The sequence below is a fragment of the Suricata suricatta genome, chromosome 12, assembly GCF_006229205.1.
Source record: "Suricata suricatta isolate VVHF042 chromosome 12, meerkat_22Aug2017_6uvM2_HiC, whole genome shotgun sequence".
NCBI lineage: Eukaryota > Metazoa > Chordata > Mammalia > Carnivora > Herpestidae > Suricata > Suricata suricatta.
Genome location: NC_043711.1, coordinates 50,374,330 through 50,398,368, shown reverse-complemented (window position 1 = coordinate 50,398,368; position 24,039 = coordinate 50,374,330). Strand labels below are relative to the sequence as shown.

The following is a 24,039-nucleotide window of genomic DNA, read 5'->3' as shown; positions in this document are numbered from 1 at the left end:
TATTTGAAGAGGTCATAGGCAGAGGACAGATTTACCAAATGGATATAGGCTAATTTAATTTGAAAGCATCCTAACTGAGAGGTAACATTCTCTTCCCCTCTAAGTCAGAGGCCCCTAAGGAGCCCCCGCCCCTAACACAGTAGTTGTGTTAGTTATTGATAGAGCTTATATAGGGTCACCTGAAGCGAATTCATGAATTTGAGACTCAGGGGTGCACAGCAGTCTCTCCTCTAGCCAGTTGAAAATGAAGTTCACTAAATATTCAGATGGAAATATGTTTATGGTAGAATGCTACCTTTAGCATAATAACATATAGCAAGGAACCATCCATTTATTCATTCCTGCATTTAGCAACCACTGACAGAACACCACTAAGTGCTAGAGATGTAAATGAATATGACAGTCTCAGTCCTCAAGGAGTTAGTGTAGTGAAGGGAATGGTCATAAAAACACACTGTGCCACTGCATGGGGAGTGTAGGAGTATAGGGCTGCACGCAGGATAATATTGGCTGTGATATCCAAATGTCCTTATTATGGGGAAATGTAGAGTCCATAATGTGACCCAGAAGTAACGTTATTCAAAGTGTTTTACAGATCATATTGTTGGGGGAGAGGGGGAGCATCTGAGTTGAAAGAGGTATAAACACGATTTTTCCCCCAACCTAGGCCTACTAACCTCTCTTAAATGTTCCTCTTTGCCTTTCTTTCTTTAGTTTTCTTCTTCTTTACACTTCCTCACACCACAGGAAGCCAAATGTTAAGTAAGGAAATGGTACTTTTGACAAACATCATTAAATGGTAATCCTGGAGAGTCAGAGGAATGATTATGGCTACTCTCTACTAAATGTAAAAGTACTCTCTGGTCTAATAACATGAAAGAAAGCACCATCCATATTTCTTTATAACAGAGACAAAATAGATCATACGGACTCTCTGAGAACAAAGCCTCTGTCTGTACAACTTTGAATTCTACACAGTTCCTTCCTTCAGTTTGTGAAACATGTTGATCCTTTTACGGCCTGACCTTATGTCAAGGGCTGTGGATACAAAAATGAATAAGACACTGTCCCTGGCCTTCAGGATATTGTCCCATTGTGAGATAAATAGACCTTTAAAATTAAAAAGTACAGTTTTAAACTTGCTGTCATTGAAGTGTGTACCAAAGCCTATTGGAGTACAGGCAAATGAATAATAAATTCTGCTTGAAGAAATCCAGGAAAGCTTCACAAAGAAGGTGACATTTGAATTGGGTCTTGAGGGTTGAGTAGGAGCTGGCCCTCAGTTATTTCATGTGTAAGTAAATGTACTTTACTTTCTTTGCTGAACTCTTAGATTCTTTCTCCTTCCTGGAAAGATCATTCATTAATTGTATTTTAATTACAGAACTGAACAATGTAATTTTTACCCACAGCAAATGCTATTGCCATGAAATGAAAACGTGAGCAAAGTTGGAGATAGAAAAACAAGACCTTGAGATTGGCAGAGGAAAGGAGGGGCTTCCTACTTTGTGGGCGCTAGGACCGGGGAAGAGCGGCAGAAACTCAGTGATGTATCCTTGTCATTTCTCTCCCTCTATAGCCATCAGGTTTGGGCGGATGCCACAGGCCGAGAAAGAGAAGCTGTTGGCAGAGATCTCCAGTGATATCGACCAGCTGAATCCAGAGTCGGCTGATCTCCGGGCCCTGGCAAAACATCTGTATGACTCATACATAAAGTCCTTCCCGCTGACCAAAGCAAAGGCGAGGGCCATCTTGACAGGAAAGACAACAGACAAATCAGTTAGTTCTCTTCTTCTGTCTTCATTGGGGTGGCTGGGTTTGTTGTTGTTGTTTTGTTACATACACAGACACACACATGCAGAGTCATGTTAAGCTGTTGGCTGTTACCTATTGCAGGCTGAGTCTGAAACACAGGAAAGAAAATGTTTTCAGATAGAAGTAAACCTAATTTTGAAAAGGGAAAAAGTCCTTCTAATTCTCCTACAAAGTCTTTGAGAATAGTATAGAGCCTGAATACTGAACTAACGGGCCACAACTACATCCATTCCAGCAGCCCTGCTTTTCTCTTGGAAGGGGCTGGAAAAGGTATTCAGGTAAAAATACATCTAGGTATGTCTCCTGGTAGCTCTGTTGATTGTTCCTGGGCATCTAGAGGCTGCATCCTCTTATGATGTACGTGAGTTCTCCCCTCTGTGAGGCTCTGAGCTGCCTGGGCTGCTCCTCCCGTAGATTCTCAAACATCTGCAGGCTCTCTGATTACCAGTGTTTGGAAAACCCAGAATAGGTTATGATTGTTACTAAGTCAGATGTTCCAAAGCAGAACTCTTTCTCCATAGGAAGCTGAGAAAGCAACATGGAGTCACATGAAAACAAAACATAGCTCCACCGGAATTTCACTTCTGCCATCTGCTTGCAGGGTGACCTGGGTCACATCTCTGTACCTTCTCACAGGCAGGGGTCCGCCTTTGGTTGTCATATCTGCAGCAGGTTCCTGGGGTAGTAAGAAGCACAGAGCACATTCAGAAGACACCGTCCCAGCCCTCAAAGGCCCTGCGTGCTGTCATTTATTTTCAAATGAACACCTCCAGGAGAGGCTTGTACTTACTTCATGGATAGGTGTAAATTTGTCCCCACTCAGTTATGTTTTGGAGGAAATATTCATTAGCTTTTAATGCATTTTGATGACTGTCTCAAGATGTGGGTTTTTCTCCCCTTTTAGCCATAAACTGTTAGCGTAGTATCAGCTAACAGAAAACTCCCGTGGGACATTGCTGTGTAAAGAGCCAAAAGTCAAGAAGGACAATGAGTTTCCTGACTACAGGAGGGTCACCATACCTCAACAGTGTGATACTGTATCCAGTTCTCCACAATAAAAAAAATTCTTAGGCATTCTTTATGCTCAAGACACATAACTGTCTTACAGCTGCCATTATGATTCTCTCTTTAAAGATGAGGAGGAGGAGACTGGAGTGCAGAGAGGTTGGACGTTTTCTCCTGAGATCATGCAGTTAGCCCGCAGAAGAGCCAGGACTGTGATGCTGGCCTCTAACTTCTACCTCAGGGCATTCTGAGCCTGAGACCCCCTCCTGGAAGCTACTTCCCCACTGGCTAGTAGTGAGCCCCACTGACAAATGCACTTAGAAGCTTCGCCTTGGGAAAATATGCTGACCTAACTTTATTTTGATCACTTTTTAGAATGGCAATAATCTTCTTCCTTGTCCTGCTATCCCAATATATTCACAGCCAGGAAATTTTTATCTTTTACTCTTTTGTTCTTCCCAAATCGCAGCGGTTAGGACAGCTGTCCCCCATACAGGCAGGACTGCAGTCTACAGGCCGTAGTAACGCTGGGTCTGTGTATTCATTAACGAAAAAAAAATCGAGGCACAGCAAAACGAAAGCAAGTGAAGACCTCCGTGTAGCTGATGTGACTACGGAGACTCAGCTGTGTTGGTGTGAAGGGAGAGCAATAAAAGGAGAAGAGTGACATGGCTAAAAAGAGCTAACAGTGTGAGGCACACGGTGGCCACTTGCTGAGAGCCAGTGTGGGATAGGGGCCTGGCGGCCGGGAGGCCGGAGCCAGGAAGGGAGCAGAACAGGGAAGAACTGTGTTTACTCCACAGTTTTGCTGCGGGCCGTTTATTTTCCAGGAACTGCTTTCCCACCTTCTCTTTATCTCCCACTCCAGACCTGCAGTCCAGGCTGGAAATCCCATCCATTTAATAGTACCTAGAAGATAGGAGGAAGGCATTTAAAAAAAAAAATTTTCCCCCCAGTAGTCAGGGATTTAAATGTAAACTACCAGTGACTGGCATACTCTTCCCTATCACTGAAAGGCAGAGAGCCCATCCACGGTAAATCACTTTAAGACCTCACGCCAGTTGGCAATTTGGCTCTAAATCTTGGAGTTAAGATAATTATAGGCTCTTTATAGGATAAATAGGTATTAAGGATTTTAAGAGAAAGGGCTGCAAAATGCTTGAGTATAGTCTTCTCAAGTTCAGAGGCCAAATGTTCATATTTTTTCCCCTATAGTAACTAAGACTGTGCTTTGCACATAATAGTTACTCAATGTATTTGCTTAATTGAATTAAAAACTCTTGCCTATGCCCCTTTGAAATTCTGGACTTTGAACAGAAAGCCTCTAACTCGCCCAATATTTGCTCACCAACCTGGACATCATTAATGGTCTGGATAGAGGCAGAATTGCCTCTTGTTAGGGTCTGGAAAAGGAAAGAGAGACTGGGCCAAATTAAAATAATCCAGTCCCTGATTACACAAAACTGAAATAGAATTGTTTGGCTCTCTCTTTTCTCCTTATCTTGCAAAATCAAATTAAGCATTTGTGGAAAGAAATAGTTCAGAGAGGAATATGGGAGAGGAAAAAAAAAATCCAAACTGTGATTTCCAATGAGACTAGATATTTGTTCTTTATCTTTCGTGGTCATATTATTTATTTGATAGCATCTCTCTCAGGGGTGTTATGTTATCTCTTGGCCAGGATTTATGAAAGTTAAGATTTGCATTGATAGAAAAAGTCATGCAGAAGTATGGACTCCTGAGAGGGTAGGGGATGTGGAAAAGTGGCCATGGCTGGTGCAGTAGAACAGCTCGGGTCTCATTATGCAGCCTGCTTGAGACTGATGTCATTAGTGTTGGTTAGGCCAAGCCTGGGGGAGGCCGTGGAGCATAAAGGATGGCCTGTTACCCAAAACCTTTGGAAAAGGAAATGGCTTTATTGAAGAGGCCATTCTTTAAATTTATCTCACTGCTCAATTTAACCATTGCCTACTCCATTTTGGGATACCTGCTAATCTCTACTCTCAGGACCTGTACCAGCATATGCCTCTAGGCCAACCAGGGCTTTTCCCTTCTCCACTGAACTTCCGCTCCTGTATCTTATTTCCTGGTGCTGCTTGCACCTTTCAAAACAGATAAATGAGCAGATAAATTAAATGCTTCTGCTTCCCTCCCATGTTTTTAACGTTAACATCATATCTTTGGGATACGATACCCTCACTTTTCATTGTCTTCCCTAAAAGAATAATGCCTGGGAATTTTAGGCTCAGGGCCAGATGGGTTATGGAATCACCGGATATGGATAACTGGAGAAGAAATTTCAATAGCACTAAGCCACTTAGCCACCCTCAAGTGGGAATGGCATTGACTCTCCTCACATTCTCTTTCCCTTTCGTGGCTTGTACCCAGCACTGTCTTTTAAGAGTTCCCACTGAACTCTGAAAAACGTGAATATAGAACCAGGGTGCTCTGTTTCATGATGGCAATTTGAGAACTGAATGGACTTTGGAAGTTCCCAGTGTTTGAATATTACCCGGGTGTGATGAACACATTGGGTGTATCATTGTCACATGATCCCATGTTTGTTGATGAAAATAAACAAAGAATCGTTTTCAAAAACCATTTTCAGTGCCATGGTTTGTCATAAAACGACAAATAGAAAAACCCTTCGTGCGCCTGCCAACTTTTCATCCCATATCTGAGGGATGGTGAGGCCCTGGCTGCACTCTATATGCAAATAAGGAATAAAACTTGATATTTGTTCTATATTGGACTTTGGGTCCCACAGCATCACATTGCTTACGATGGGTACATGTAGTCACTGTTCTTATAATTATGAGAGCAAACTGGTGCCATCATAAAAATGAATTTTCTAAATAGTGTATGAAATAGGAAACTATTGAATAATAAAACCAACATGGAAATGTAAACTTTTGTGAAAACAGTTCTGTACCCATTCAGATTTTCCTATTCTAAAATTTACAATGGCCGTCAAATCTAGTGACTCAAGCTATTGGAAAGGTACCTGTTCTTTTAAATCCTACACTTACAGCTAAACAAAGTGTGGTCTCTTTCTCTTTCATCTGTGGAAAAGCCTGAGTGAGTTGGAATTTACTCCCTTGAGAAAAAAAATATCAGACAAACCCTCAGAGAAAAGAGACTTAGTATAAATAAAGAACAGGATGATAGTACTGATTTGTTTCAATGGCTAATGAAGAAATCAGATTCCTGGGATCATTAGTCTATATATTAATGTTAATAAAATAAATTCCTTTATTGCCAGGACTGTCCTGAATAGCTGAAGATAGATCTGAACCAATAGTGTTCTTTCAGACAATAAATTAAAAACATATAGTTAAGAAGAGCACATGGATTTTTTTTCAATGATTAGATTCAGTTGACCAAAACCCTTGTTTGCCAGCTGAGTAACGCTTTGGCTGCCAATCCACGGTTTTTTTAAGAGCTGTGGTTATGTGCTAGTTCATTAGTGTGCATAATTCTTCCCATTAAGTTTTTATTTGTCTTAAATCTCTAAACCATGCAGGAAAACAGAATTACATTTAGAGATTTTCCAAACTTCACTTCAGTGCCAGCACTAAACTAGCACTTCTAGGACCTGTAGTTCAAAAGGCACTGCCTCCAAGACCCCACCACAGAAGAGCGTCAGTTTAAAAGCCCCAATTTCCCCCATTTTATTTAAAAGAGAACAAGTGGGGAAGTCATGTAGAAAGCAACAGAAAGGGAAAAGAACTAATCATGAGTCAGGAAATCTAGTTCCATTTCAGAGCTTGCTGTAAATAGTTATTTGACTTTGGAAAGTCTCCTGGCCTCATTTAATTTGTTCATACCTCGTCAGAGCATGATGATGTAGGTGATAATTGAAGACCCCTTTGGTTCTATAAATCCCATGTTCTCAACAAGAGGAAAATAGAAATGGGCAAAAACAAAAAGAAGTTGAAGAAACCCAACCAAAGCGTTTTGATTAACATTCACCTACTGTAGCTAATCCAGGAGAACCAAGTATCTCTAAATGGATGAAATCTAGTCAGAAGTGTAAAAAAGGAAGAAGGAAACAAAATGAAGAAGATAGGCCCCAAGAATTCAGTTTTTCTTTCTTGAGCCTTTGTTCTAATCTGTCATGAAAACTAAGGCTATCAGGAGAGATTCGTGAGATGAGACACACAGTTTTCCAGGCCAGTTTTAACTCTGACATGGTTACCAAGTGATGGTTTATGAGAGGGTAGGGTTGTCTCTTACACCAATTACAGTCTCCAGAGTTGGAGCAGTCACTAGAACAATCTGTGCTTTCGTTGACTCTCTCATTTATCTCCTTTAGCTTGCTAGTTTAGTATTCAAAAAGAGCTGTAAACTTAGAGCATTCACTCATGCATAATCCCTTTCATAACTTGTGTATTAAAATGCTGATGTATGGACTACTAAGGAACACTCTTGTTCTATTTCTCCAGTCAAAAAAGTCAACTTTTATTATTCTACTTTGTTTATTATTATTAAGCCAGCTTCCTCCATGATCTTTGTGTTATACATTAGAGGCATGCAAGAGGCCTGTAACTAAATATAATTATCTATACAAAACAGTACCTTTAATCCCATCCTGGCTTTGATATGTGGAGCCATTTTTGAAAATGAAAATATATCAAAGTCAATTACATTTGATGTATCTCTCAAAAAAACTAATTTCCTCTTACAGAAACTGTTTTTGCTTCCCCTAGAAAAACACTGTGTTGGAGCGCAATTTTCTTCATGTCAGTCTCACCTTTTTCTGGTCTGTCCGATATGTGAGAACTACAAGCCTCACTATGGCCAGAGGCAGATTCACTATAAAGTTAATGAAACTTAACCTTCCAATGCTCTGGGAAGGGCCTGAACAATTTTGCTCTTACAATTTGTATTATTGAACCCAACAGTTGTCATAAATATATGCAATGATTGAGTGCATTTCAAGCCCCACAAAAACCTAGATCTATCCCTGATGGTGTCCTAGATGTAATTAAACATTCTTTCCTGTTAAGGAGAGATGCTTATTTAGCCATCTGATGTAATGTCTGAAGATAAATACATGATGGCTCCAAACTGGAAGTGTAAAATCATTAAGACCAAATTTAAAGATGATCTCGTTCCTCTTGTAATGGCAGATCACCAGATGATACTGTACAAGCTAAAAGAACTTAGAAGAGTTCCCTTTGATTTGTAGAAAATACAGAAATATGGAAGCAAAGTCCTTTTTATGTAGAACATTTTACCAGAAGTGTAATATTAATAACCCAAGATAAGTTACACAAGCCAAATTCCACTCGTCTTAAGGAGGTCAGCTCTCTGTAAATCAGGTGGATCACTATCTTTTTACTGTTTCAGGGTAAGGAGGTCCAGGGCAAAATGTGCACGTTAACTGTGTGCAGTCTAAGGATCGGTGAACTGGTGGCAAAGAAAGGTAGAAGATCTTCAGACAGATCATATCTAGTGATCCCTCTTGCAGTTTGACAGATTTACATGGAGGCTGAAAGTGCCTATGTAGACTTCAGAAATGCAATGGAAACAGCATAATCTTGGAAAAACAAACAAAAAAAAACCCACCTGGTGTTCATTTACATGTCAATACCCAGAATTCTCTACCAGTTCACTTTTTCAAATGCTGAAGGGATTAAAAAAAGAAAAAAAACCAGAATGGTTTGGCATGATGGTGGGGGCTGCAGATTCCTTTCTCTGTCCTTGAGTGTTTACTGCCAGGAAATCCTGACCAACATCGATTGCCAAGGGGTTAAAGTCACATTGTTGTTAAATTGGGAGAGAAAATTAGCAGGATTTTGTGCCCTATGTTCAACTATCACAGAGTTTCAAAAACAGGAACCTGGGGCTTTATATGAGGGGACAGGGGAAGTTAAGGGGAAGAGTCACAGGGTGATTTATCAGGGCATAGTTCCAGATAAATTGCTTACATGGAGGTGGAAGAATTTTGTGCATACATATTCTGTGCCAAGGAGCCAAATAGTTGAGCAGAACTGCATCCAGAGTTGAAGTGGGCAGTTCTGGGCACAGTCTTTCCAATGTGAAGAGGGGATGATTTATATTTATGATATTTTGCACACTTCTGTATCTACAGGTAGACTTCTCAGGTATCCATACCCTTCCCATGGCAGTAAAGAAATCCAGAATTTCATTAACCTATGTTTATAATATGCTACAAAACTCCTAGAGGAACAGAAATCACATTTTCTCTAGGTTCTATAAAAGCAAGTCTTTCTCGTGATTAGAATCTTACATTCTGGGGGAACTCAGCACATTTTAACTGATGTGACTGATTATCTGCTCTTTTTTTTTCTTTTTCCTCTCTCATTAATATCAATCCTGAAATAGATATAAAGAAGGAAAACACAAACATTTGTGTCCAAAAACATAGTAAGCATTATTTGCTCCTAATTGACTTGAAGAATTAGAGCCAACGAGCAAACTTATTCTTGAGTCCACACATCTGCCCTCCTTTGGGGTTGACTAAACAATACAATTGAAGTGAAGTTTTTGGTTAGAAAAAATAATTTCTGGAATAGCTCCAGTGAGCGGTGTTGAAATCATACGCAGGTTTGGAAATCTCAACATCTAAGAATCCTTAGTGTTAGTGTTATTTCCTTCAATGTAGAACAGACTTAACAATCATAGGTGAAAATCATAGACGTGTGCAGCGATTAACAGTTAGAATCTCCAAACCAGGGGGTCTTGAAGGCGGCTCCTGCTGCCACTCCTTATGTTGCTTCCCCTTGCCCATCAGAAGGGGATTCTCAGCATCTCTGCTTCAGAGAAATGTTATGTTCAGTGTACATGTGTACACGTGGACCCTCACACATACCCACATGAACACCACACACACAGCTTCTGAGAAAAGCAACTAGAACATCTTCAAGAGAAGAAATGGAAATATCCCAATTTAATCCATACCCCTCAGTCGAGAAATTTGAGCCTAGGGAAGATCAATAACTTTTGTAAAGTCATAGTTAACCACAGAATCCAAGCTAGAACCTAAATACCCTCAGCTCTCCTCCTGCTAGTGCTTTTGAGCATATGCTTATTTGAATGGGATTGGGGTTTAACTTCTATAGTTCAGTAATTCCAATGTATGTAAACTGCTGCCCCTTCTCAATCAGAGTAGCCTGGAGAACTTCACAATGACCACAACCCTTTGGCCAGTTCTATACAAGGAAATGAAAGAGAGAGATCGCTTAATGACTGACAACTTGCTTTGAAGGCACTGTATTGCAAACTTGAATAAACTGATCCATGTGTTTTATTATTTGACCTTTAAGGACAGATATTTTGAAAAATAAGTTCAAAACCCTTTTTTAATTTTGCCACTTTATGCAGCACTTACCCATAGACTTTAAACATCTGGCTCTTTCTAAAACAGATTGCTTCCAGAGCATTAAGAAAAGAAATAGACACTTTCTTGGCTTGGTATTTCTCATCTGCTCTCAGACTGATTTTTTTATAGTTAAGTGTATTTTACATGCACACTGCGTTTCATTTGAGATCTGAGTAGATTTAATCTAAAACTGAAAGATTACTTTATGTTCAAGTGGATGTGTTCAACCCTGAGTTGCCAAAATGATTTTTTTTTCATTGAAAGAAGCTTAAAAACACATTCTATTGAAAGCCAAGATAAACAACACATTTTGTATGATTTTCAGAGTCAGCAACAAAGACTCTCCAAACAACCAAAACTGGAACTCTTAGCCAGTCATAGGTAAAGTGTTGCAGTATAAGTTGAAAGAGAAGAGGACCAAGCTTGGTAAAATATGTTTGGATCTGGAAGATTATTAGGAGGCATTATCAGGGGATAAGAGTATTTTCTCATAAAGTATTTTTGACCTTAAAGATTCTAGTTAGCAAAGCAAGTGTGTATAAAGAAACTGGGATGGTGTTCACCCTCAATTAGAAATCTCCAACTCAACTACCTTTTCCCCCTTTTTTTGCAGCCATTTGTTATCTATGACATGAATTCTTTAATGATGGGAGAAGATAAAATCAAGTTCAAACACATCACCCCCTTGCAGGAGCAGAGCAAAGAAGTGGCCATTCGCATCTTTCAGGGGTGTCAGTTCCGCTCAGTGGAAGCTGTGCAGGAGATCACAGAGTATGCCAAAAGTATCCCTGGCTTTGTAAACCTTGACTTGAATGACCAAGTAACTCTCCTAAAATATGGCGTCCATGAGATCATTTACACGATGCTGGCCTCCTTGATGAATAAAGATGGGGTTCTCATATCAGAGGGCCAAGGATTCATGACAAGGGAGTTTCTAAAGAGCCTGAGAAAACCCTTTGGTGACTTTATGGAGCCCAAGTTTGAGTTTGCTGTGAAGTTCAATGCACTGGAATTAGATGACAGTGACTTGGCAATATTTATAGCCGTCATTATTCTCAGTGGAGGTAAGATTTGTCTTCTTATCTTCTGTGAAAGGGGGTGGGATGGTGGTGGGATGGCTGAAAGAATTTTGACTTTCCTTAGTGTTCGTTGTTTCCTCTGTACTTAACTGTGTTTTGCTGCAGAAAATGCCAATGACATAATGCCATGAGAGCATCACTACCCAGGTAAAATACCAGGAAATAATATCAAAACTTGGCCATTTGAGAGCTGTTGGCAACCCAGACTTTTTTCTTTTATCCTTCATAATATTTTTTCCAGTCCAGTCCAAACATGAAAGACAAAAGCCCCACCCTTCCCTTCCCTTCCCTTCTCTCCAGAAGTTCATTCTATTCATTTCACTTAAAGAGTGACATGTACAACTTTGCTGAAGTCAGTGCTCACTTGGCATAGAGAAAGCACAACTAACTGGTTTGGGGCAGATTTTGTTTCTTCCGTACCATCAGGAAGGTACTACTTTGAATTGCATTTCTAATATCAGGAATCACGGATTATTTATCTACTGACTTCTGCCTACTCTCTTAGGAAATCTACCTGATTTCCAGAAATCTTCTCTGATAGCTTCCCTTAAAGTACCTTCATGAGGTAGTTAGTTGTGATTAAGAAGACAATCTGAACCAAAGAACACACAGAGAAATAAATTGGGTTATTTAGCAATTCATTGTATTTTTGGCCTTGTATACAAGCACATGATCTAACTAGCCAACTCTAGAAGCCAGGTTTTATACTAAATGCTACTTTCATTGGCTTCTCCACACATTTCCAACTTAAGTAGAAGAAAGTTTTACTGTTGTCTCTCTTTGTAAAAATTGTTTTTAAGCAACAAGTTTTCATTACTGAGATGGTGAGGCTTTTGTATGTCCTCTACAAAATATCGTCTGGCAAAAGCTGACATGGCGGCAGTGAGGGCGGGGTAGGGGGTGGTGGTGGTCCTATAGATGAAAGCTGTGTATAACTGTCCAAGGTATTGTAAAGAACACAGTGCCTTTTGTCATCCTTTGTTGTCCAGTTACTTGGAAACAGAATGCTTCTGAAATTAGGTGCATATCATGTATTGGTAATAATAATAAGAGCAAACACTTATTAAGTACTTACTGTTTCTGAGGCAGTATTCTAAACTCTTAAGACACATTCACTTAATTCTCCAACCCAGTGAGGTAAGGACCACTTTGCAAACGAAGAAACCAGAGCACTGAAGGGTTCAACCACTTGCCCAGGGTCACCCAGCTAACTGATGCTGGATGGAGCCAGAATTACAAATTCTGGCAATCTGGCTCCAGGGTCTACAATAATACTGCCCTCCGCGTGCCTTGGGTGCCAATAGCTAACAGGAAAGCACAGGTTAACTCCGGAGCCTCCAGTACAGTGTCCAGTGGTAACTCATTTTAAAGTGACATTTTGGGGGTTATATTTAATGTAACAAAGACTACCATCCAGCATGTTTTAATAACTTCACTGAATCTATTTAGATCAACCCTTGGTCCTCCAGGACCCATGATTAATTCAGCAAAGAAGTATGAGATTCTAATTTATTTGAGGTTCATTAGGAGAAAAAGCCTAAATTTAGAAAAACCAGATGAGAAAAACAAGTTGATATTGCTTAGCTAATATTTTGAGGCATATTTGACTTTTCATGAAAAACAGAAAGATTTATTAACATTTGATATATTTCTGATTTTTCCTAATCATACTATATATACCATGTTTTATTCCTTTTTTTCACTTAATCATTTCCCCATGTCATTACATACTCTTTGTTAATATTTTTTATTAGTTTTTGAAAATAAAAGTAATACATGGTCATTTCATAATCCAAAGAGTACAGAAAGGTATAAGTGAAAAGTAAAAGTCTATGTCCTCTGAATAAAATAAGATTACCAAAGTCCTCTTTCTTCTCCTCAAAAGTTTCTATGGATGTGCTAGCATATATATGTGTATGTGTATGTGTATATGTATGTATACACACACACTACCATTTTAATGACTGGAAAATATTGCATTTTATAAAAGACCATTACATACTAAATTATCTATTTATGGTTGCTTATAATTTATTACAAAACCCTTTAAAGAAGAATACAGAAAACTATTGAAAATGTGTTCTAAATGTGTGTTTTAGTGACCATTCTGATGTATAAATTTCTGTCCAAATTCCAAATTACTTTTTTAAGTTCATTTCTTTTAACAGAGTGTGTGCACCCCCATGTATGAGCAGGGAGCGGGGGAAAGAGAGACAGAGAAGGAGAATCCCAAACAGGCTCCATACCTAGCTCAGAGCCCAATGCAGGTCTCCATCTCACAAAACATGAGATCCTGACCTGAGCCAAAGTCAAGAATCAGATGGTGAACCAATTGAGCCAGCTAGGCTCCCTCCAAATTATTTTCTCATTCTGAATTACCAGAAGTGGAATTGCTGGGTAGATGGCTTTAATATTTTTAAGTCTTTTGTCACATTATTGCCAGATTGTTCTCTACAATGTTTATATCAGTTTGTATTCCACCACAGAGAGTCTAACAGAGGCATTTGAAATAAGCCATTCAAGATGATTTGTCTCTAGCCAGGGAAGGTTTAGACAAGAAGCAGTGGTGATAATTCTAGACTTTTAAACCTGAGCAATATTGTTTTACAGGCATGTGAAACAATAGGGTGTTTTTATCTAGGAAAAAAAATATGCCATGACTGCTCATAACTCACATATTACTTTTTAAAAAACAGTGATTGATTAGGCTTTAAATTTTCATTAATTGGTAAAAAAAAAATAACTGAATAGCTTGATTCAGTTTAGTAGATATTACAGGCTTTGGCTTTTAGTTATGAGAATTTTAAATGGTATAATTTATTTTTTAAATGGTACAATTTAAATATAGATGCTGTAAAAAATAAATTTATTTTGGTCTTACACAGGCTACTTTAACAGTAGCCAATATCCAGATCTTATAGGATCCTCACAACAATAAAAGAAATCTGAAGGTAGCTGCCAACCATAGATTAAAATCTTATACCTGTGGTTATAATGAGAAGAACACCCTGTGAATAATTTTAGACTTCCTTTTAAAAATAGAATTAACTGTGACTGGTTCCCATATCACAAAAGGCAAATCCTTCCCCGATCAAAGTTTGCTTTTGTAGATGAAGTCTACCTATAGGCAATAGATAAGAATGAATGAACTGGACCCATGTTTGCTCAACACACAGGAATTTGATTCTCTTCTTTACTCAGAGAAGCCAATTGGGTATAGGCCAGAGAAAGAACTGCTCAGAGCCTTTCCAGTCCAGAGACTGGACTCCAGTAAGATCAGAATCCCAATCATCTGTAGTCTGGTGAGATCTGTATCTCAGATTGTGGCTTATTAGAGTATGACATGTAATTTCTCAGTTAATTTTAATTTGTTTTCCTATCCTGGGTTTTCCAGAAAAGGAGAACATTCATATAAGCAAAGGGCTTAGATCCAGTAAACAAATTTCTGATCCTGTCTAATCTTAACAAAAGTGATCATTTTCTCTTCTAGTTGACATTGAAGTCTATAGATAGCTTCAGAAAGAAGAGTTCTTTGACAGGGGTCCCATTGACCTCATTCTGAGCCAGCCTTAAAATCACAGAAGAATTTCATTCTGGTGAAGACACCATGAGCTTAGACTGAGGGAAGAATGAGGAGATGGGCACCGTGTAAGAGTAGAGTGGTAGGGAATTAGGGAGATTAAGGGCAAAGGGTCCCGGGAGGAACGAAGAGGATTTTTCTTTTGGATGAAAGTATCTGATTTGACCCAATGAAGTATTTGCTGAGGAAACTGGAGTTGCTATAGTAAGATCACTGTCATTCAACTTCAAACCTAGAAACTGCTGATACCGTAGATTTGGTACTTAGATTGGCCTGGTGCTTAGCATCTTTGCTGTTTACTTAGCTCTCAAACCAGGCTAGCTGAGAAAGATGACCTAGTTCTTCTCAAGTTTTTCTCCTCTCGCTCTCTGTCTCCTTGGGACTGAAAAGAACAACATTCCAGATTCAGACAAAGGACAGAACTTTGGACATTTTTAACAGCATTTATTAGATCCTGACAATTCTTCTGTATTTTTATTCTCATTTTATAGAAGGAAAAGTGAGGTTCGGTTAAGTAATTTGTCTGAGACCTAACAACTAGTGAGCAGTGGAACTAGGGTTGAAACCCAGGTGTCACCTCAGAGTGCCCTCTCTGCCACATACCCTGTCCCCTTCCACCTGACCAGTGGATAATGGTCACCCTCCTCACACTTGTGTTGGTGGCCGCAGTCTGTGTTCTCTTCACAATACTCCGTAAGGGACAAGTGGTGCGGCCTCGGTAGTCCTGGTAAGTAATAGCTTCCCTTGCTCCCTCTAGGATGGGTGGTGTCAAGAGTAATAAAACTGCCTCCAGCAAGGGCATGTTTGCAACTGGCGCCACAGCTTCACGCCAGCCACGCCAGCAAGCGCCCAAAACTACCCAGCAACCAAAGCCAAGTGTAAAGCGCAGTAAAGCTGACAAGCTCCAGGACACTCCATTGGACACTTTGCCCCCTTGAGCATTTGCTGTTCAGTGAAGAAAAGCATAGAAAGGTTCCAGCTGGACTCTGCAACAGGAAAAAGCTCTTTTTGTTAATTCAGAACAGTTTGGAATCCATTACAGTTCTTCCCAAACTTCCAGGACAGGGGGAGGAAGTTCAATGGGTTTTACAATGTATTTTTTGAGGCAGATTGCCACCGTCATCCTAATGACAGAGAAGCTGTAAATATTGATACAGCAGCCGCAGATGGCAAATCATCAGCCTCCTCATTTACCCTCCTGAGTCTGGCGTAGTTGCACACACCACCGCTACCGCAGCTGCGCCCCCTTCCCGAGCCCCAGCCATGCTCTCTCGGGGCAGCGACTTTGGACAGCTGTTCTTGGAGGGATCCTGCGTGTTTCCGCTGTTGAGAGGGCAGGGAGCAGGGAGAATAGGGTACTAGAAAGGGGAGTTGTTCTCATGGCTGTACATTTGCCAATCAAGGAAGAGTAGATATTCTGAGACGATTGAGTAAGTCCCAGTTCTGTTAGGGCAGTAACCTGAGGCTTGTTTCTTATCCTTGGTCATAACTATATATACACATGTGTGTGTATAGCTGTGTGTGTGTGTGTTGTTTTTTAATTTGTTGGAATTAGAATCAAAGGACAGCATCTAGTTCAGAATATATACTTAGCAGATGCATGCTGAATGCATAATAGTCAAATAATAATATTAACAGCAGCTGCCATTTATCAAATACTTCACCGTGTGCCTGTATACACTGAACACGTTATACACATGCATGATCCTTGTTTAACCTTTCCTGCAGCTCTGAAAGTCTTATTATCTCCATTTGTAAAATGGAGTTTTTTTTAAAAAAACAAGTTTAGAGAGATTAAGCAACTTGCCCACGGTCACAGAGCCACTAAGTGGCAAGGCCAAGGTTCAGACCCAGGTCTCTCTGACCTTAAAACTGATACCCTTCTGTGTATTGGGATGTGGAAGCATCCCAGTTACTTACCTTGATCTGGGAGTTTGGGGCAGTTATCCATAACTACCTCTTTCATTTTGCCTCCAAATATTTCAATCAAGAATTTTCAGGTTTTAGTCCAGATATTACTTACTAATATCCAAAGCCCTTCTTGAGACACCATTTTAACCTAACAAAATTACACCCTAAGGTTGAAAATTGCTGTGAGAAGGAACGGGGCCCAGTGTAACACTGAACACTGGTACCGTGTTCTTAAACCTGGTCAGGCAGCACGGCCCTTGAGAACAAGGGCACTGGACTTAGCACTCACCACAGAGACTGGCAATAAGCTGTAAGTAACTAAGTGAATCCATTCGTTCTTAATCAGATACCATCTTACCAACCAGGTTTTAATAGAGATAAGTGTTGCAGAACAAAATTTATGAGAGAAATTTTAAATTGTTAAAATCTCATCCAGAAACTTAATTTCTTCTCATTGGTCAGAAACAATCAAGCCAACATTCATTCAACTGTAGCTGCAAACACGTCATGCCGGTTCACAAGCACAGGGTTTGAGGACTCTGAGTTTGAATATTCCATTTCTCTTTCCCATCCCTAACTGCCCTTCAAAATCTTGAGGCTACTTCCAGCTCATGTGTAATCTTTCCATTTTCTGCAGAACTATTTCTATAAGTTAGAATGAATAATACAGCACTTCTCTAAACACAAGACAGAGCAGGGTGCCTGAGTGGGACCCTACTTTTCTTGAGGAAACCCCAAGTCCTCTGATTTTGCAGGGTGCAATGGCCTCTCCATCTTCTTTGTCTGTTAGCATCAGCCTTAGTTAACTGGGAGGAGACACAACCCAAAATAGTTTAAAACTTACTCTCCTATGCCAGTTAAATATCCAGCTATCTCGTCCATACAGTTTTTTGTACAAGACTCAGGCTGGTGCCTAAATGGTAAAAGTTGTTTTTCTAACTTCTTTCTCATGATATTGAGAATAAACAAGGACATATGATTTCTCATGTGACTGAGCCCTGAGCAGGACAGTTGAAGAGTATTATTATTATGTGGTTCATATCCCACCCATCTGGGTCATGATGGTGTCAGAGAGTAAGCATTCATTTTTAACTGAAAAATATTTAATGGGCACCTACACTGTGTCTGCATAATATATGGCACTCATCTCTTCTGCTCTTCCCAAAGTGCTGCCACGGCCAACGGGAAAACCCTTGTCAGGTGGCCAGGATGGCTCTGAGTAGTGACTCAGTTAGAGTTATCTAGAAATGTCCCATTAGTCCACTCTTTTCATAACCTTGTGGACTTGAGTTAGACAGAGATGAGGTATATCTATGAGTTCTCAACTGGCACGCAAATTCTAAAAACCAAACAGCTGGCAGGGGCTGGGGGGACAGGGAGAAGATGAGCCCTACTGGAATTATCTGAGAAACTTTTAAAAAACATGCATGGGCATGCGTGCGGACACCATACACACACATGCACAGCCTCCTGTTGATTGTAGAACATAGAAGCATCTTTCTCTGTGATTGCTCAGAAGTAGCATCTCTTCCTCACCCTGGGCCTGGTAGGCTGTACTCATCTTAGCACACGATTGTGTTTGACCTCAGTGACAGACATGGGATTGAAAGCCAAACTGCTGAGTCATTCCTGTCACCACACCAGCAGTCTTGGAAAAGGTTCAGTCAGTCAGTCAGTGGGCTGCTTTTTGGAGCACTTTATCATTTTGCGTTCTCACAATGTGTGTTTAAACTCTGGGTGACCCCAGGCAGCCTTCCAGACTGGCACAGTTCACCAAGACATTGAGACTGATCATCTGCAAGTGAAGAAGAATGAAACTTGAGGACTGGTTCAAGTCACTTATCACAGAGAGGCCAACACAGATTGTGAAGGAATCATGCAGTCCCAGGGAAAGCACCTTTCTAGGGTCTTGCCAGCTTCACAAATAAGAAAACCAGAAGAAGCAGGATGGGGCATTGGAAAGCCTTGGGATCACGTGAACAGCCCTGAGTTCAAACCCCACCCCCGCCTCCACCACTTACTAGATGTATGATTTCACTCGACTGTTTACCACCCTGGGCCCTAATTTCCTTATCAGTACCCTAAGTAAATGAAATAGCATTACGTGAAGTCTCTGGCACAGTGCCTGGGACATGGTAAGCACACAGTAAATGCTAGTTTCCCCTTTTCCCCATGTGATAGAATTTGAAGTAGCTCCACAGTGATCCTACTGCCCAGATTGCCTGCAGGTCCAGCAATAGTCATTCTTAAAACCCCTTATCACAATATAAATGCCCCTAGGGAGATACCAGCTAATCCCTTTATCAGTTATCACTTTAAGGGGATTAGTTGTGGGTTGAGAACAAATCCCCAAGGGAAGGAGATACTGGAGGAAGGCAGAGAGGCCTGACAAGCTAAGGGGAGAACTCTAAGCTCCCCTGCCCCTCAAGGAGATAGAGAATAGCAGAGAGTGGCGAGTTTTCACACTCCCAAAGATCTGATAAAGTTTGGGGACATTAGGTGTTAAGAGGTCATATTTGGAGTTCGTTAGAGATCACACCTATGTTTTGATAGCATAAGTTCTTCTCAGAAACTGGGGAAGGAAGACATGGGGGGAATGTTGCAGAGAACTTTTGGTTATTGGCATTTCTAGAGTTTGAGGAAGCAAGGAAGGAAGAGTGTTGGATTTGGAGCAAGAGTGTGTCTGGCTTGATGAGAAAGGAGAAATCACTCTCCTGCATCCTTCCTCTCCAGCCTTCTTCTTCTACCTCCCACCCACCCCCCATTTCCAGTCCTGATCTAGTGTTGGACTTAGAAGGAGCAGAAATTTACTTGTATCCCTTGGCTCAGAGCAAGAACACACTGCCCTCCTGGCTCTGACACCAAGAAGGGAGCAAACCGTGTGGCTGAGCTTCATTTGAGCAACCTTGAATGACTAGAACAAGGCAACCCTAACTTCAGGGTGAAGGAAGACAGGAAAGCAAGGACTTCCCAAGGACAGGATGGAAATCTCAAGTAAAATTTCCATTCTGAAAGAAAGACCTGGAAATAAAACCGAGCCCAAACTCATTTCACTCCACAGAAGTACCATTGAACAATGCAAAGAGCTTTGAAGACAGCAGAGGAAAGTGCCACCCACCTGTTACCAGATACCTTTGTGTTCACTGCTATAGTAAAAGAGGTGGCTTTTAAGTAGTTGGGTGTTTGAGATGACGGAAGTTGGTGTGGAATGGCTACTTGATGGCCAGATAAAGGAAAATGTTGCCTGGCTTGGTTTCGTCTGCTGGTTATCCCCTTTCACCATCTTGGCCACATCGTATGTGCTATTGTTGTGAGGAGTGGTTGTCATTTGGACCTAGACAGAGAAAGCATTAATCAAGGAAATGTTAGAAGGTTAACCCACTGCAGAGTGAAGGATTCGGGTGGCTTACATGTGCATTCATGGCAGAATGTGCTCAATACAGAAGATCTTCATCTTTTTGATAACACGTTTACAAGATCTTCTACTTATGTTGTCCCAGCCGTCAACTGCCTTGTTGCTAAAATCATCCATGGTGCAGCCTTCTGATGCATTTAGGCTCGCCCTGCTAGGATTCCTAATACCAAATCTCCAGCAAGGTGGAGTTCCAGGAGTGAAAAGGGGATAGTATCTGGGAAGGGGCAGGGCAGGCAGGAGGTAGTGGAGAGATGGCTGAAAAGACAGGAGCAATTGAAGGGAGAAGAATAGGAAAGATAGAGTACCCAGGAAAATCAGAGAAATGAGAGAAGAAAGGTAGAAAGGGAAAAGAGGAAAGTAATATTATACTATTATAAATAGAAGTAGCTGCCTTACTATGTGTCAGGCACTGCGCTAAGCACTTTCCATCTATGGGCTGGACTATTCTTATGTCTCCATTTTTTAAATGAGGAAACCGAGGCACAGAAAGGGTAAGGAACTTGCCCAACGTTACCCAGCAAGTAAGTTTTAAGGGTAGGATTTCAACTGTTTCTCATCTAGGCAGTAGTGCTTCCTCTTGGCTGTGCATTAAAATCACCAGGGAGCTTTTAAGAACTTGAGGTCATACCCCAGGTGAAGTAAATCAGAATCTCCAGAGGTGGGACCCAGGTATTAGTTGGTGGGTTTTTAATCTCCCCACATGATTTCAGTGTGTAGCCAAAGTTGAGAATTACTGCACTCCATCAAGCTCCAATTGAAATTTAAACATGAAAAGAATACATATGAAACTTTCTTAACACTATTTTTCCCCCAAGGGGAGGAATGTCGGAGGGAATTGCTACGTGCCATATCATAGTTTACCAAAGATAAAGTTGGCTGAATTCATGGTTTTGCCTAATGCTTACCATGATTCTGATTGATCAGAAGAGTACTGCGGAATCCCTAATACCATCACTTCAAGGAATGAGGAAATTGGGCACCAGTGGCTTCCTTGTTTTATTATTGCTCTTACAAAGTTTTGCTTATATGCATTCAACTACAAGAATGAGAACCTGCCCAAACTCCCAAACATGGGTCAGCATCAGGAATTATCTTCTTGTGCCCCTGAATTTGTGCTCTTACCAGGAGCAGTTCAGAAGTCTTCCATTTCCCAACTGTGTATATGACAGCCCAGCCCTGCCTGCACTCCCGACCTCATCCCTGTGGGCACTGCCTTTATCTGAACAAATCGAGTGAATAACAATATCTTACAAAGCCCCAGCACCTAGCTCGTTCTCATCATGACCGTATGAGAGAAATACCACTGTCCTAGAACATTAAACCAAAACCCAGAAAGATTAGAAGACTTGTCCAGAATCCTACAGAAACTATGTGGAAGCAAGACAGAACTCAAATCAAGTCTTCAGTTTCCAAACCCGTTGCTCTTGTTCACACATCTGTGAACTGAGGAAGAATGGAATAAAGGATATTGGAGAGGAAGTGTAAAAGGAAGGCCTACCTCCCCTTTGGTTTTCACCGGATACCTGAACTAAAGTCTTTCACTGTCTGTGGATCAATTTACAGCTGCCCAGCTACCCGACTTCTTTTTTCTAAATCCCCTGGATACAGTCCTTTTCAGATTAGTCTGTATCAGAAAGCCAAAACACAAAGATTGGAAAAGCCTAAACAGCAGCTCCTAGAGTAGAAACAAAACCATCCACTTTGGTTTTTCTGCCTCTCCCCACTGGCGCCCTCTGGTTCCCTAAGACACCTTCTGAGAAAATTCTTGTGCTCAGAAAATGCCTGGCCCAGGTGGGCAGATCCCAAGGAGAGTCAAGAGAATTGAAATCTTTTTCAGACGTATCTCCACAAACAGAGTCAGATCTGGATACGATAGGAGTTTTATAGGTTTGCTCATAATCAGCCTTCTCTAATCCATTCCAGCACTGTGCAAGCGGGGACCAGACAGGTTGCTTTCCCAGTTCTTTGCAGCGTGGGAGTAAGGAACTAGTAATGGACTCCAGCTTCCTCTAGGGTTGTGTCCTGGACTGTGAGAGTCAACACTCACTTTCCCATAAGGGCCTTCTAGACAGCCCTAGGCCAGTAAATGGGGTCCCTTGACCCTGATCCAATCCCAGACCTCAACTCTGACCCTCAGCGAAGTGTAGAGAGAAGATCTCAGACGGGCCTTCTAAAAACAGGATCTGAGCAGGCCCTGACCCACTGAGGAGTGGAGAGGGAAAGGCGGAACCCTTGGCTCTGGACGCTTGGACAGATTGCTCTGGCACGACTGTGGTGCCTCGCTAGCTCAGTAAGGGTTCGAGTGTGTATGAAAGAAAAGTGGAAGGAAGGAGAGGAGAGGGGAGAGGGAAGGCCTTGTAGCTGATTACAGGGTAGAAAGTGGGGAGCAACCCTGACAAGTCCCTTTTGCCTTTGATTCTAGGGATTGCTTTAAGACCAAAAGATGCTTTTTAGTGTTGTTTTTTAAGAAGCCAAGTGTTTTAAATTTAAAGTGTAAGTCTGTTAATATACTTTTCGAATTAAATTTTGAGTGTATTTCCCCTAGTTTAATTATGTGAATTATGTATTTACAGAGGAGAAAATTGGGCCCCCTCAGCTTGATCAACTTGCTCTGGGTCACAGAGCTGGTCAGAGTATAGTACTTTTCACACTCGACTGCACTCTGTTTTGCCTCGACTGAGGCTCCGTAAAGGGGACAGTGGGACAGATCTGTAAATGATCTAACTTGTCACTGGAGAAAATATAAATCAATGTGGCCGCAGAATTTCAGCCCTTCAGCCAAACTTCATCTGTCACATAATAAAAAAACAACTTGCCAAAGAGGGGTTTGAAAATCCAAACCAGATCCTTCTCCACTGCTCAAAGAGCCAGTTCCATTACACTGCACTGAAGCCAAGTGTTTCCAGCAAGCCTGATGAGCTGCGTGTTAGGGTTTGGTTGTTTGAGCTGTCATGATAAATGAAACCTACTAGGTTAATGTCATCTGTTCCGCAGAAGTTTTGACTGATGCCCACAAGGAAGGAAGGAGGAGAGAGGGTCCTAAGGAACCCCTGTCCCAGTGAGCCGGGTTCTACACAAGGGAGTGGGGTTCCAGCCTGTGGAGGAGCCGTTCAACACCTTCCTTCACACAAAAGGCTGCCACTTGAGATGCAAATGCATTTGCATAGCCACTGGCCATTGAAATCTGGGACATTTGTCAGGGAGAGAATCGGCAGTCATGAAACCAAAGGCACCAGTCCAGGGCACGTCAGAGGCTGAGGCGTCAGGGTTCTCATTACTGCATGGCAACTCTGAGAACAGGCACAAGCCCTCCGGGGGCCTGATTCTCCAGGCCAGGACGACATCATTTGTTTCAGCCTCAGAACTTGGGATTTTTGCTGATGGTTCCAAACTTAAATGCTGAGAAAGAAAAAGTATACTTATTCCAGTCAATGGGATATGTTAGAGATGTTCAAGAAACAGTCGGTCCAAAGTTTCCTTCTGTAATTAAAAAGGAGGAAAAAAAGAATGCAAAGAAACTTAATGTAAGAGAATGTTTAGAGTTCTGAAAACCCCACCATGAGGCCTTGCTAGCCTTCTCTCCCATGCCTCACCTCAGTGGATAGAGGCTACTGGAGTTTATTTGACACAGGAAAGCATTGTTTACAGGAGACTTCTTCATTGCATAGCAATTCTGCCTTTAGGTTTGTTCACCAACCAGGAGAATTGTACTTTTTGATCCAGGACTCTTAGCCAAAACAACCTTCTCGCTCATGAACTCAGCCAACTGAGTGCTTCCTTTGTTTCCACTGGAGGCTCAGGGATGGTCAAGGATTAGTGTCTGCCCTCATGACCTCACAGGGGAGATAAAGAAGGAAACCACTGCTTACAATACAATTTATAAGTA

General features: G+C 41.2%; 1 protein-coding gene across 4 annotated transcripts in view; it reads left to right on the top strand.

The window, feature by feature from the left end:
* Positions 1–24,039, top strand: part of PPARG (peroxisome proliferator activated receptor gamma) — a 106,953-nt gene that overhangs the window by 78,245 nt on the left and 4,669 nt on the right. For 2 of the 4 annotated variants that reach the window (XM_029918727.1, XM_029918726.1), the window contains exons 5-6: positions 1,580–1,779; positions 10,782–11,232. In XM_029918727.1, the coding sequence (XP_029774587.1) occupies positions 1,580–1,779; positions 10,782–11,232 (651 nt within the window). Of the gene's footprint in view, positions 1–1,579; positions 1,780–2,719; positions 2,769–10,781; positions 11,233–24,039 lie in introns of those variants that run through there. The other 2 variants (XM_029918728.1, XM_029918729.1) reach the window with 2 other exon arrangements.